Below are 14,858 nucleotides of genomic sequence, written 5' to 3'. Positions count from 1 at the left end.
ATACGCTATCGTAATCTAAATTTTCTTAGATATTTTATAATAAATTAAATTCGCTTTACTAAAATAAAAGTATTAAAATAATATTATTATTATATATAATAAATAAGTCTTATAAAAATAATTCTATAAAGTCGGTTATAATAAGTAAATTTTAATATAATTAAGAGGAGATATAATTAAGAAATATTTTTAAAATAATTTAGTAAAGCGTAAAGTAGTATATTCCTTTATTATATAAAACTCGTAATATTTAAATCAGTAATAAAGCGATTATATAATAAAATATTTCTAGCCCCTAATTAGCTAAAAATTTGCCCGGGGATCTACTAATAACTAAGCACTTACTACTATACACGGGACTCCTACCTTAACTAGGGGGGGTTATTATTAGTTTATTGAATCACTCGACATAGGTGAGTAGAAACGGCGATGGAGTGGTTAGTACGTATATAGACGCACATACACGTATCTTAACGTTCATCTAGAAAGTATGTACCGGCAACTATTAATTGCTCCAACTGTGCTTGCATGTAGTCGGTATATTTGACCATTGAGAGGGATAGGCGTAGGCCCCGGAGACAAACGTACACGTCCATCAACCCCCTCGATGGACTCTGCATGATGTGCCTATCTCCCCCAGACATGTCTATCTTCCTCCATTTGAGCAAGCCTAGAGAACTAGAAGACGAGGATACCTATGTCCATCCTGTTTCATTTGTAGATCGACCTGAGGGAAGAGATTGGCTACTAAGCCCCTTTCTGTTTTCCCTCCTCGCCCTGCTGCATAGCTGAGGCCGGAAGCAGGTAAGGCAAGCAGGAAGGAACTTCGGGCCTTTTTCTCTGCCTCTCACACACTCTCTCCCCTTCGTTACCTTTCGTTCAAGTACCCGACAGTTTTGTGGCCTTGTTCCTGCTAAGACGAGTAGAATACACACGTCAGTCAAGGAGGAAAGAGGAACGAGATGAACAGAGCGTACACATGTCAATCACCAAAGTTAACGAAAAAAAGAAAACTCGAAAGAAAGTTATGGTCGATGAAGCCAAAAAAAGCTATAGACAGGATAGACAGGATAGACGGGACTTCTCGATCTTGCCTTGCCCTCTCACTTTCTTTCCTCAATACTATTCCATTTCCCCTTTGCCCCCTACCCTTTCCGTCCCTTCCCTTCCCTCCCAATCCCAAGCCATTGTGTATGTGTATATTTGTAGTCTTTGTTTTAGTACCAATGAAAAAGCCAACCCGCCCCTCCTGGTGGAAAAACAAAAAAAGGTTTGATTTTTTTTTTTGTGTGATTTTGTCTAATCCGCTTTCATATCCCATTCCTCCGTCAGTGATGCTGCTGCTGCTGTACCCGAATGCTAAAACCACACCTCCCTTTTTTTCTCTCTCTCTGTCCTTTTCTGTCTCATTTTACCATTCTTGTTGGTTGTTACCGGAAACGTGAAAACCCCTTCTCCCCTTCTGAACCAACCCCCTGCTCATAGGCATAGAATAGCCGGTGTCAAGGTAGGCAGGCAGACAGGGGAACAAGGTTGATGCAAAGTATTTGGAAAAAAAAGAAGCAGAAAAAATCAGCCCACCCAGCGTCTGGCGCTCTTGAACATCCTGACCCACGGGCCGAACTCTCCCCAACCCTCGACCTGCTCCGTGGGGACGTAGCTGCCGACGTCCGCCATGATGGTCCGCTCGGGATGGGGCATGAGGGCAAAGACCCTGCCGTCCCTGCTCCTGACGCCAGCCACGCCGCCAGGGCTGCCATTCGGGTTGTACGGGTAGGCTTCCGGCTCCGCGACCTTGAGGCAGTTGTCGACGTAGCGGAGAGGCACGAGGCCCTCGCCGCTCAGGTCCTCGAGGGCGTTGGGGTTGGAGAAGGAGGCGCGACCCTCGCCGTGGGAGACGGCGATGGGGAAGGACGAGCCGTCCATGCCGTGGAGGAAGACGGAGGGCGTGGCGGCGCGGGACTCGTCAATCTTGACCATGGCGAAGCGCGCCTCGAACTGCCTGCTGGCGTTCTCGACGAACGTGGGCCAGTTCTCGGTGCCCGGGATCAACTCCTTGAGACGGGTAATCATCTGGCAGCCGTTGCAGACGCCCAGGGCGAAGGTGTCGGGTCTCTTGAAGAAGTTTTCAAACTCCTGGCGGGCGTGCTTATGCTCGAGGATGGACTGGGCCCAACCAACGCCGGCGCCAAAGACGTCGCCGTAGGAGAAGCCACCGCCGGCCGCAACACCGACAAAGTCGGCGAGTGAGCGGCCTGCGAGGACGTCGGACATGTGAACATCGATGGGGTCAAATCCGGCGGCCTTGAAGGCAAAGGCCATCTCCTTGTGACTGTTGACGCCGACCTCGCGCAGGATGGCGACGCGAGGTGCCTTGCGGAGGAGGCTGCCGAGGGAGGCCGTCAGGGGCATGATGTTCTCTGACGGAGAGAAGGTAAGGTTGTACGACAGACCGGGGTCGGCCGAGTCGGAGACGATGGCGTACTCGCTATCTGCGCACGCCGGGTTGTCTCTCTCCCTCTGCATGGCGTACGACGTCCTCGACCACCACTGTTGCATCTCGGCGCGGTCAAGGCTGACGATGGGGGTGTGGCCGCCGTAGCGGATGTTGAGGGTCTGGTTGCCCTTGGGCTGGACGACACCAAACGTGCGGACGAGGCCGGGAGGAGGACCGCAAGTGGCGAAGCAGCGCTTGAAGTTGGTCTCGTCCTCCTTGCGGACCTGGAAGACGGCCCCGAGCTCCTCGTGGAAGAGGGCCTCGAGAATGTCGTTGGGGGAGCCGGACTTGGCGATGCCGTCGAGCATGAGGTCGGCGCCGCAACGGCCGGCGAACATCATCTCGGCGACGGTGGTCAGGAGACCGCCGTCCGAGACGTCGTGGTAGGCGAGAACGACGCCGCTCTTGTGTAGCTGCTGCAGAGCATCAAAGTAGTCCGTAATGAGATCCACGTTGCGCACGTCCGGTGCCTCGTTGCCCATCTGTCCCAATGATTGCGCCAGGGCGGAGCCGCCCATGGCCTTCTTGGCCTCGGCGAGGTCGACGTAGATAAGGATCGTCTCACCGACGTCTTCGACGCGGCGCAGCTGAGGGGTCCATGTGTTGCGGACGTCCTCGACGACGGTGACGGCCGTGATGATGACGGACATGGGTGCTGTGACGCTCTTTGCCCCGCCAGACTCGCGGTCCTTCCACGATGCTTTCATGGAGGTAGAGTCCTTGCCGACGGGGATAGAGATCTTGAGCTGAGGGCACAACTCCATACCAATGGCTTGGACGGCCTCATAGAGACCGGCACCTTCGCCAGGGTGGTTGACGGCGGCCATCCAGTTGGCTGACAGCTTCACACGGTCGAGGCGGCCCAGGATGTCAGCAGCGCCGAGGTTGAGCAGACTCTCGGCGACGGCCATGCGAGCCGACGCTGCGGGAGAGATGAGAGCCAACTGGGGCTTTTCGCCCATGGCCATGACTTCACCAGTGCGAGTCTTAGAGTCAAGACTGAATGAGGTTGCCGTGACGGCGCAGTCGGCGACTGGAGTCTGCCAGGGACCGACCATCTGGTCACGGATGGACAGACCTCCGACGGTTCTGTCACCAATCGTGATGAGGAATGACTTGGAGCCAACGGCGGGCATGCGGAACACGCGCTCAGTGGCGGCGGTGATGAGGCCGGCGGTGTTGGTGGCCTCAGCGGCACCGGCGGCAGCGAGGGCCTCAGCAGCGTTGAATGCGGGGAGATCCAATCTGCGGGACTCGACGACACGCTCGAGACGGCGGCCGGGAGGGAAGAGGGCGTTGAAAGGCAGGTCAATGGGCATCGGCTGCTCGGGTGAGTCGCGGTCACTGAGAGTCAACTTGGCGTTGCCTTGTGCGTCCTGGGCGGCAACGGTTCCCACGTCGGAAAAGGGGCATCGTTCACGACCTGGAGAGCGGATTAGCATGATACAACAGCTGTGCAGACATGATGGAGAGGGACTCACGGCAGATGCTGACGAAACGGTTGATATTCTCCTTATTGACGAGCAGGACGTAACGCTCCTGGGCCTCATTGCACCAAATTTGCAAGGGGCTCAAGCTGCTGTCCGCGCTGTGAACCTGACGCAGCTCGAACTTGCCGCCGAAGCCAGCATCCTTGACGAGCTCGGGGAGAGCGTTGGACAGACCACCGGCACCGACATCGTGGATCATGGCAATGGGGTTCTGGTCGCCGAGAGCGGCGCAGGTGTCGATGACCATTTGGGCGCGGCGCTCCATCTCAGGGTTGCCGCGCTGGACACTGGCGAAGTCGAGCTCGGCAGTGGCCTCGCTGGAGTCGTTGGAGGAGGCAGCTCCTCCACCGAGACCGATGAGCATAGCAGGACCGCCGAGAACGATGGCATGAGCACCGTCGTGGACGTCACCGAGCTCCTTGAGGGCGTGTTGAGGACGGACTGTTCCAACACCACCAGCAATCATGATAGGCTTGTGGTATCCGCGCCACTCTGGGGACTCCTCCTTGCCGACGTTGGTCAGGAGAGTGCGGAAGCAGCCGAGAAGGCAAGGTCTTCCGAACTCGTTGTTGAAGCGAGCGCTACCGATAGGGGCCTCGAGCATGATATCGAGACTGCTAGCGAAATGAGCGGGCTTACCCAGATCAACCTCCCAAGGGGCCTTCTCGTCCGGGATCAACAGGTCAGAGACCCAGAAACCACAGAGACCGGCCTTGGGAGCAGAGCCTCTGCCGACGGCACCTTCATCACGAATCTCACCTCCAGCACCAGTGGCGGCACCAGGGAAAGGTGAAATGGCGGTGGGGTGGTTGTGTGTCTCAACCTTGACGAGGACGTGGACGACCTCCTTGGTGAGCTTCCAGCTGCCGGTGGAGTAATCGGGGGCCCAGAAGCTGGCAGTCTCACCCTGGAGAACGGCGGCGTTGTCGCTGTAGGCGGAGACTGTGTACTCGGGGTTGGACTTGTGGGTGTTCTTGATCATCTCGAAGAGACTCTTGCCCATGCGCTGCTGATCAATGGTCCAGTTGGCGTTGAACTGCTTGTGGCGGCAGTGCTCCGAGTTGACCTGAGCGAACATGAAAAGCTCCACATCGTGGGGGTTGCGTCCAAGGTTCTTGAAGACCTGGACGAGGTACTCAATCTCAGAGTCGTCGAGAGCCAGGCCGAATTGCTTGTTGTACGACTTGAGAGTCTCAACAGCCTTTGCGGCATCGGCGTTCTGAACATCTTCACCCAGAATGTCAACAATCTCCAATGGGAATCGCTGGCCCTCAATGAACATGGCGGAAAGATCGGGGCGCGACAGGCCAATTGTCTCAGTCATACGGTCGTAGACAACATCCTTGAAGGCGATTTCATCTTCAGAGACGGGGTTCTCAAAGGTGAGGGTGATGGCCCTGCCGCGCTCGATACGGTCGATGTTGTCTGCGAGACCGCAGACGTGAGTGATGCTGGTTCCCTTTGAAGACCAAGGCGAGATGTTCCGCGGGGTAATGTAGTAAGTTTTCTGGGTATCAGTGTTGGCGGCAATCTGAGCGATTGTCTGGTCGGGCAGGCCGAGCCATTTTGTCAGCTTTTGCTGGACAATGAGGTTGTTGTCACTGTTCTTGAGGTGAACGTAGTAGACCCAGATGCCGGCAACGCTGACGACCTTGTTTGACGCAGCGTCGAGCTTGTTGATGCGCGTCTTGAGCTCTTCGGCCTGCTTGGTGGTGTAGGCCTCCTGGCCAACGAGGATGAGAAACTCCATTCTGCCTACAGTGGGCGTAGGACACGGAGAGCGGCCTTCGATCAAAAAGGAAGTCTCGCCCGGCGTTCGTGGATGTCGGGTTGGCGATAGAGATAAGTTTTTAGGCGGCGGCATCTTGTGAGTCTTCCGCTCCGAGATGGCGGGGTGATTTTGAAATTTTGGTGGGGCAGCTGCAGATAGGCGGCCGATAATGAAAATCGGAGGCGTTGGTGACTTTTGTTTTTCTCTCGTCGACTGGAGGCGCGGGGCACTAGACTTATTTTGTGGCGGTGGAGTGGCTCTCCCGCATTTTGCGCATTCACCGCGACAAATGTCACTGTCACTGCCTTCAAACTACAAATGTTGCTGCTTGACGAGGTCCACGTCCGGGAGTCAGGGGCGCATGAATCGTGGCTGGTGACCTCTTTCTATTGTGTACCCGTACCCACATAGGTAGGTATCTGTTTGCCCTCCTCACTGTCGAAGTGGTGAGTGTGCCCGCTGTCGGAGCCTTTGTGTCTTCCAGGTTCCAAGTTGTTGCTATGTATGTGGCTAGTGCGTCGGTCTGGGTGTGGCTGGTGGGGTCAAGCGGAAAGAGGCGGCCCAAAATAAATCCAGACAGACACAGATGGGAGAAGAGGTCGGTGAGGACGAACAAGAACTATCCCAGAGACGTCGTGACTAGTGCTTCACTTCTTCGACTCTCGAGACCCATCACTGGTCGGAGCATGTGTCGAATCATGGGTCGACTTGGGATGCATGACCGAGGGCCAACCCGAGCACAGCGAGGAAGCCAGTCGTTCATGCTCAGGCCTGCCATCGCAAAATTTCCATCCGATGATGCCGAACTCAGGTCCATCACAATCTGCAACAGTACTCAGGTCTACCAAGACTTGTGGCAGCAAGGACAAATCTAGCGTGCCCGTCCTGTCGTAGCGCAATAGATCATCAGGTTTGGTAGGCACGAAGGTGTATCCGTAAGGTAAGGTTGTTCAGAACTTCAGGTCGAGCGTGACCTTTCCACTGCGAGTCCCGCTGTAAGATCGCCCAAACTTTCGGGATGCCGGGACCCTCCCACCTCTCCGTGCGACTAAATGGCCGTCAGCTGGCGGCACTTCATCACTTTCCTGCTCTTCCGCCCGCGTCCTCCACTCCCGCCCAGGTGCTGAACCCTGTCACTGCCACTCAGGCTCTACCTTCTCAGGTACGGAGCATTGGATTGCCGTACAGAAAAGGGCACTCGGGACATTTGGCAAGAGGTCAAAGGCGACGTCAGCAAAAAAACAAGCAATTCGCTTCACTGGTGGGAACACTGGAAAGCCCATACCTATCTTAGCTTCCAAACTGATTGGCTCCCCTTATAGCAATACCCATCTTCCATTCTCCAATTTCTTAGATCGGTCTCGACAACTCTGCGATTGCCCGCCCGCCGCGCTCCGCTTCGTCACTTCTTTTCCTTTTGACGCGTCCGTCGATTCTTGGGACGACTTGGTCCGGTTCCCCTTTCCTGCCAACCTCATCCAACTTGTCTTGTGCTCCTGACTTTGCTCCATTTCGCTCCAACATCTTGCGCGCCGCAGCATTCGCATCCTCAACCGCCGCAATCATGCGCTGGTTAACGTCCTTTGCGGGCTATCTAGCCCCCATCTTCCTCATCATGTCGCCAGTTCTCTCCTATAGCGACCAAGCCCTGTCGATGCACAAGAACAAGTCCAGCGCAGGCTTCTCTCTCGACATCCCGCTGATTATGCTGGTAGCCTCTCTGTTGAAGTACGTGGAGCGCATCTGCCCCGTCTCTTCCCAAGTAAGCTGACACAATTCGCATTCACGCAGGATCTTCTACTGGCCCGGCGCGCGATTCGATACTGCCTTGCTCATTCAGGCCCTCCTCATGATTGTTATGCAAGTCATCTTGCTCAAGATTGCTCTGGACCACCGCTTGCCGCCATCGGCCAAAGGAGGAGAGGCCGCGACGCCGTTCGCCAACGTCAACGACGGTCCTGTGTTTGGCGCACAAAGGCCCTACCACTTCTGGCAGTGGAGGTCACCCAAGCCGTGAGTCTCTCGCCTTGCGCAGCGCATCCTGTGCTACGACTGACAACTGCCATAGGTACTGGCAATTCCTCCTCTATCTCTTCATCGGCTTGACCGTCTGCGAACTGCTCCTCGCGCCCGTGCGACCCGTATACCAAACCTACTCGATGCTCATCGGCTACATTGGTCTCTCGGTCGAGGCGACGCTGCCCCTGCCCCAGATCTTCTCCAACTCGCGGTCCAAGTCTTGCAAGGGCTTCCGCTTCTCCGTGCTGGCGAGCTGGCTGATTGGTGACGCTATGAAGATGTTTTGGTTCTTCACGTCGACGACGGAGATCCCCTGGGCTTTTAAGCTGTGCGGCATGTTCCAGGCTGGATGCGACTCGTTCCTCGGTGTCCAGTATCTCATGTACGGAGATGGCGAGAAGGGTGAGATCAAGGAGCACCCCATGTCCCAGTATCCTCAGTACCCTAACGGGGTCTACAAGCCTCCTTTGCCCGAGCACGTCAGTGGCAGGTCCAGTCCGGCCGGCCGAAGAACCTCTAGCCCCTTTGGCAAGGAATTACGATGAATCGCAGCCATCTCGATTACCTGCTCTTCCAATGTAAGATGGTTATTTGGGTTCAAGATCTACCGATATGTACGGAGACGTCCCGCATCGCAGCGGTGTAAATTCTGCGAAATGTTGTAAAAAGATATGGGAGACATAGCTTAGACAGGGATTAGAAAAGGAGTTTCAGGGGCCAACATCCTAGGGCCAATGGTAATTGCCGTGGGACTGCAGGGGTCTGATGAGCGAACGAGAGCTCAATCTTCTCTAGATGGTGGCCAACGTCGTTATCTAGCGTTAGTGAGTACTTTACCGGCTGGTTTTCGAGACGGCGTTTGGCATCACGAATGGCGTAGGAAATGTTGTCCTGGGTGACGCACATTCATCTGGATACCCAAATCTTTAAATACATGCTTCAGAATTTTATTTGCATTCATTTTAGTTTGCTGAACAAGTAGTAAACCTGGCGACCAAGTCGTTTCTTAACTGGGTCTCACCAAACATCGCCAACACCCAGGAGTTGCAAAGGCTCCCAACCACCCACTTTTCGAGTTGGCCACCCAACTGACGACTGCCGTACCACAGCATTATCGTCAAATCCAATCTGAAGACGATTGACAACTCGAAGAGCTGAAGTCCAACATTGATCCTTCTAAACAACCAAACAAAGAAACGCTCACTTCTAATCTTATTTTCATTTTCTCACCCTTTCAATTTCAATATACCACGCCATATCGCCAGTTCTTTTGTCTGCCTTATATTCTATCCCACTGTTTACTCCTTCACCCGGCCAACCAGCAGCGAATTTCCTAAATCGTCGAAGCAGTTCTCCAGACACCAAGATCGACGATAGAGCAATCCGCAACTCGATATATCGGTTTTGAAAAGGAACTTGGGGCTTTGTCGGATGGTCTATCAACTTGCCCTCTAAGCTAGTCTAAGGAGCTCCGTCGCCGCGCCTCGCGCATCAGCAGCATTCATCCCAGTTCGGTTTCTGGTCTAGTACTTGGGTGTTCCTTGTACTGCGCGAAGAGCAGTCAGACTTGAGATCTGATAGAGGACATTCTACGTCAAGATCTGGCTGCTTCGCGGCTCATTATCCGGGTGGACAAAGAGCTCGGCTGGTCTGCGCCAGGCTGGAGAGTTGGACGGGCCTTTACTCAAGGTAAGCAAGTGCAGTGTATTCCCTACTGTCCAGAAATTGCCAAGAGACGAGTGCTCTAGATTAGATGTCGTACTCCCGTTTTGGATTCTTACCAGTCCATTTGATGGACTTTCGCTTCATTGAAAGTTGCGAGAAGTAGTATGATGGCCTGGCTTTGGATTCTGCTTCATGCCGGCGCTGGTCTTGAAGCCTGCTTTCCCGGTTTCCGTCTTAGACACACGTCAGTCATGGAAGGAGAACAGAGGACTTGGAACAGCTTCACCAAGAAGTGCTTCGCTTCTCGTATGACGCTATTGTCGTTCCCTACACAGAAGCATCATCTTCTTCTCCCTCTATCCCACGCATTGCTATTGCCTACAGCAGCACTATTTACCAACCTCCTTCATGCATTCCTTCCTGTGAGCTGCATTTGGTCTCGCAGGACTTACACTCAGACAAGATCCATCTCTTTCACCTTCCTTGACTTTCAGTCTCACATATTACAATACGCTTTGGCTGACTGGCTGACCTGTTTAGCCCGAATCCCGCCTTGACTACCTTGCTCGGTAGACACGCAACTGCGGAACCTCCTTCCTCGTGTAAGTCAATACGCTTGAGCCGCTCTTTCCCCATTGGGCTCGTCACCGTCTTCCCGCACTTCAGAGCAGCACATCCTTTCATGAGCGCAACCTCACTCTTCTTCCCTTGCCTCACTTGAACTCATCTATTCACACTCTCTCCTCTTCACCTCACACTCGGTGCCAAGAGCTGACATCTACACACACTTCAGAGGCATACGGCAAGCTGCCTATCACAGTTTTCGAGAGACTAGATCAAATAGCCGTCGTGCTCGGTAAGTTTACCGATTTATCACTTGAGATTCCTCTCTGTTACCAATCTTTGGAGAAAGTGCAGAGAAATTGTCGCCTGCCGCAATTGCCTGTCCACCTTTTCTTACCACTCCACCTTCCTTCTTTCCATCTGAGCTCCTCCTCCTTCCCACACTCACCCACCTCCGCACTACCTACCTCGCTTTATCCCTCGACACGTACCGGGCTTCTACCTTCTACACCACAACACAACACTCTCAACATCCACCCAGGCCTAATCCTTCCATCTTAGGTCACTCACAAACAGAAAGCCCGCCATCACCAACAGGTATATATTCACTAGATCGTCACTGATCACCTTTTCCACTGCGCTGTATTCCTTTCACTTCTCTCTGTGACCCTTCCGTCGACCAAATACTAATCCGCCTATTCTATAGATCACAGATGAAGATGGCTCCTGCCAACTTCAAGACCTACGAGTCTCAGGCTCGACTGCTTCGCGCCATCGTGGCCGCTCACTCCGATGTCAAATGGAACTACAAGGGTAAGAAATACGCCTGTTTCCTCTCTTGCCGTTCAGCCCAATCTTCTTTTTTCGTCTGTATCAATTTTTCTTCTGCATTTCTCCATGGTCGACGTCATTCCTGACGTACGGCAGACATCCAGAAGTTCTACGGTTCGGATATGACCAAGGACGCTCTCAACCATCGGTTCAGAGCCCTTAAAAACCAAGGATATGTGCTTCGGGAAGCCGATGGGCAGGGTGTGGATTGCAAGGCCATCCCCGTGGATCTTCCCAAGGAGAAGAAGGGTAACCGCCGCCTCTGCTTCTACGTTGATTTCCTCGCTTTCAATCATCAGTTTCCTAGCCGAACTTTCCTTCTATACATTGCTCGACTTCGCTGTCTCTTTACTACGATTCGACAGGAAGTATACTGACATGAGAAAACAGAGATTGCCAAGTTCTTCGGCGAATCCACTGCCGACGGCATCCAGTTCCAGTTCCGTGGCATTAAGAAGGACGCCGAGTCCCTTAAGCAGACTGCCAACAGTGGTGGTAACCCCGCGTCTATCCTGACTTTCACCGGCGGTACTAGCAGCAACGTCTCGACTCCTCGGAAGCCCCGAACCCCGTCTGGTGCTAAGGTTCGCGCCTCGGGTGGTGGTCGTTCTACCACGGCCAAGAAGACCATGCCCATCAAGACTGATCCCATGTCTGACGATGATGGGGAGGGTAGTGATGCCGTCGACTATAACGCGCTCGAGGACACTCCCTCCAAGACTCGCGTCCACAATGTCCTCGACGGCCGTGTGACTAAGAACAGACCCACTCCTCGTCGCAGCGCAACGCCGAGCCGCGCCGCTACTATCGCTGCGGCTGCAACTATTGCACAAGCTGCTGCCGTCGACCTCACCACCTCCGATAGTGAGGTAGACACCCCCAACAATGCTTCGGGCTACGAGCTTCCTCCCATCGCCGAGGCCAAGCCTGCTGCCGTTCAGCATCCGTCCTTTGAGGAGGCTGTTACTCAGCATCAGACCATCATTCAGCCCGACGCCATGGCTAGCTTCACCGGAAATGACAGCTTCGCGCAGTCGATGGATGCAGCTATCTTCAATCCCGTCAACAACATGAATGATGAGCTCAACTTCAGTTTCGCCGAGAGCATGGTGAATTCCAACGGCGGCTACGACTCTTCCTTCATGGGCACCGACGGAGAAATCTGAGCTGGCTTTACGAAGGAAGACCTGGGATACGAAGGATTCCGAGGTCCGCTTTCTTATGCCGCTGTTCTGACTTTTATTCCGAGTTGTGGCATCGATAACTCCTCTTACGGACTGGGATTTTGGCGTTGGGCTTGGACTATTTCCTTCATCCTGGATGGATATCGGCCACTGGTAGCATGTACAAAACAAAACGAAGGATACCGAAGTGGGATTTCCCCTATGCGTCTATAGATAGATGGACCTTTTCTCACCGAGCTCACCGAGCTATATGCGTGGAAGAGATTCTCAATGAGATACCAAGGCACTAGGCCGACTTGATTTGCACATCTCGGCATCGTGTTTTTTCCGTGACTACACACTTTTCAGTGATGATTGCCATAAGTCCATGGCACATTTTTATCTCAGTACCAGTATCCCAAAGATTGGGCTCCGACCATTACCTCATGATGTCTATTGCGGTCATCTCTAGATACCTAGCATGATCGACGGGATTTCACAATGCATCAAGTCGGATATTGAAGGCAATAATTGACGGGTATCTCCTCTTTCACTCATGGCTAGGGGTAATCGCAACTAAATAGAAGGACCAAGTCCTTGTGCACTTTACTATTTTTTCCCTTTGCCTCTTTCATTTTCTCCGTTGTTTTTTTTGTTAATATCCTAAATACGTTAAACCTCCTCAGGTCTCCTTCTCACCCGACAACAACTTCCACAGCGCATCCCTCTCGACGTAGTCGTGGTGTATAATGTTGACGAGCCAGTACTCGGAGCCTATCCGCTCTAGAAGCGCTTCGCTCTCGCTGCCCTTGCCGTAGACCTTGGCCCACTCGCCCCAGATCTTGAAGGCCTCCTCAGCCCAGGCGCGGAAGCTGACCTCCTCGATGATGGTCGGGGTGATGATCTCCTTGCCGGGGAAGACGCCCCACGTGACGGCGTTTGTGCTCGCCTCCGTGCCCTCGAGGACGAGGCCGCCGCTCGCGTCCGAAGAGACAAAGTCGCCGGCGCCGTTGGCGGCGTAGAAGCAAATTGTGTTGTCTCTCACCTCGTTGAGGCGGGCGACGAGGCCGGCCCAGTCCGAGGAAGGGATGAAGAGCTCGACAAAGGCCTTTTGGAAGACGAAGCCGTGCTGAGGGCCCCAGCCGAAGGTCGGGTCGCGGGAGGGGATGCCGTTGACGGCGGGCTGCGAGGCGACGGTCCACCAGCCGCGGGTGTTGAGCTCGAGGAGCTCCTGCTGGATGATGTTGGATTCGGGGAGGAGCTCTTCCTCGGACCAGGGGATGGCGGCGAGCTGGCCCTTGATGTGGCGGATGAAGAGGTTGTTGATGTCTTGGACCGTCTTGGGGGTGCCCCAGAGGCGCATGGCCTGCGTCACGGACATGTGCAGGCTGACGCCGTAGCCGTCGATCTCACCGTAGGCGGGGGAGCGGGCGTCACCCCAGCGGCCGTTGGGAAAGTCGTCCCACGTCGCCTCGCGGCCTACTGCGCCGACGCCCTCGGAGATAGCGAGGGTGTTTGCGCGGGTGTTGACGGGCTCCGAGACCATGAGGCCGGCGGTCGTGGTCTCGTATGCGGGATTTGAAGCTGAACCGGAGACGATGATGCGGTTGTGCGGGTCTGAGCCCATTGAAGATGGCCGTCGTCCGTTGGAGAGAGTGCGGGTGGCCGGGTGAGGTATCGGGGAGAGGCCGTTGAGCTGGACTGCGGGGACGGCAACGGGGACGGGAATGCCCGGGCCATCGTCGATAATAGCTTCTTCGTCCTCGATCTTAGGGTCAGGGATGAGGCCCGTCCGTTCGAGGATGAAGGACACGGCCTTTTCGAGGTTGAGGGTGTAGAAGTGGAAGCCCTTGGGGCCGGGCGTCCTGCTCTTCACCTCCTTGACCTGCTCGACGAGCTCGCTGAGGATGTCGACACCGACCTGCTTGACCTTCTCGTCGTCACCCTTGGCCGCGTCCAGTCGGGCCATGAGGTTGTCGGGGATCTTGGCGTGGCTGAGCTTGGTCGTCCGCTTGATCATTTGGTAGCTCTGGATAGGCATCAAGCCGGGGAGGAGGATGATGTCCTTGAAGGCGCCGCTGGGGTGTTCTTTCAAGATTTGTTCAAAGTTTTCGTACGCCTTGATATCGAAGAAGAGCTGGGTCATGATGAAATCCGCACCGGCCTGGACCTTGTCAACCAGGTACGGGAGGTCGTGCTCGAAGCTCTGTCCCTGAGGATGACTCTCATCTGCGTGTCCCTCTGGGTAGGCTGCGACTCCTATGCAGAAGTAGTCGCCGTAGTTCTTGCGAATGTACTTGACCAGGTCGACGGCCCAGACGAAATCCTCGGCGTCATCGGTCTCAGAGTCCTCGGTGTCGCGGTACTCGTTCTTCCGCGGCGGGTCGCCTCGCAGGGCGAGGATATTGCGGATACCTAGGGCCTTTGCGTCCTCCAGGGCCTTGTCTATGAGCTTGCGGCTCATGTTTGTGCATGTCAGATGAAGACAGGTGGTGAGGCCCAGCTCTCTCTGACATATCTCGGCCAGTTCCAGAGACTTCGTCGAGGTAGATCCGCCGGCTCCCCAGGTGACGTTTACGAAGAGAGGCCTCAACGCTCTTTCCATTCTATCTAGACGGTCGCGCAGGTTAGAGAGACCCATGGCCGTCTTCGGCGGAAAGAACTCCAAGGAGAAGTAGTTGGCGTCTGCCGGCAGAGCGGCGATCTTATCCGTGATCTTCTCCATCTTGAGGGCGACGAGTTGAAGCTCGTTATCTTAAAAAGAATGCTTGAGATGGTATTTTAGGGATTCAACGTGTTTTCCTCCTTGATCGTGCGTTGAGTAGAAAGATTACTCGGCGTTTAAGACCGTTTGAGGA

The 14,858-nt window shown here is 54.4% G+C and overlaps 5 protein-coding genes across 5 annotated transcripts; 3 read left to right on the top strand and 2 right to left on the bottom strand.

Annotated features, from left to right (window-relative positions):
• Positions 1-1,572: 1,572 nt before the first annotated feature.
• On the bottom strand, positions 1,573-6,049 carry CLUP02_08019 (phosphoribosylformylglycinamidine synthase; the record flags this gene model as incomplete). The annotated part of the gene is made up of 2 exons (XM_049287011.1): positions 1,573-3,920; positions 3,979-6,049. Coding segments are annotated over 2 exons (4,419 nt in total), but the record flags the coding sequence as incomplete, so codon positions are not given.
• A 727-nt stretch (positions 6,050-6,776) lies between these two features.
• On the top strand, positions 6,777-8,423 carry CLUP02_08018 (uncharacterized protein; the record flags this gene model as incomplete). Its single annotated transcript, XM_049287010.1, has 5 exons — positions 6,777-6,920; positions 7,113-7,486; positions 7,550-7,771; positions 7,827-8,267; positions 8,330-8,423. The coding sequence occupies 5 exons, from the start codon at positions 6,777-6,779 to the stop codon at positions 8,421-8,423; spliced, it is 1,275 nt and encodes a 424-aa protein (XP_049144153.1).
• Positions 8,424-9,606: 1,183 nt separating this feature from the next.
• On the top strand, positions 9,607-9,999 carry CLUP02_08017 (uncharacterized protein; the record flags this gene model as incomplete). Its single annotated transcript, XM_049287009.1, has 1 exon — positions 9,607-9,999. One exon carries the CDS (start codon positions 9,607-9,609, stop codon positions 9,997-9,999), a length of 393 nt encoding a protein of 130 aa, XP_049144152.1.
• A 720-nt stretch (positions 10,000-10,719) lies between these two features.
• CLUP02_08016 (uncharacterized protein) lies at positions 10,720-12,003 on the top strand (the record flags this gene model as incomplete). The annotated part of the gene is made up of 3 exons (XM_049287008.1): positions 10,720-10,819; positions 10,934-11,086; positions 11,228-12,003. The coding sequence occupies 3 exons, from the start codon at positions 10,720-10,722 to the stop codon at positions 12,001-12,003; spliced, it is 1,029 nt and encodes a 342-aa protein (XP_049144151.1).
• Positions 12,004-12,682: 679 nt separating this feature from the next.
• CLUP02_08015 (methylenetetrahydrofolate reductase) lies at positions 12,683-14,725 on the bottom strand (the record flags this gene model as incomplete). The annotated part of the gene is made up of 1 exon (XM_049287007.1): positions 12,683-14,725. The coding sequence occupies one exon, from the start codon at positions 14,723-14,725 to the stop codon at positions 12,683-12,685; it is 2,043 nt and encodes a 680-aa protein (XP_049144150.1).
• Between the last annotated feature and the right edge of the window lie 133 nt (positions 14,726-14,858).

Source organism: Colletotrichum lupini, chromosome 4 (genome assembly GCF_023278565.1).
Source record: "Colletotrichum lupini chromosome 4, complete sequence".
In the NCBI taxonomy this organism is placed as follows: Eukaryota; Fungi; Ascomycota; class Sordariomycetes; order Glomerellales; family Glomerellaceae; genus Colletotrichum; species Colletotrichum lupini.
This window is presented reverse-complemented; position numbering and strand designations above follow the sequence as displayed.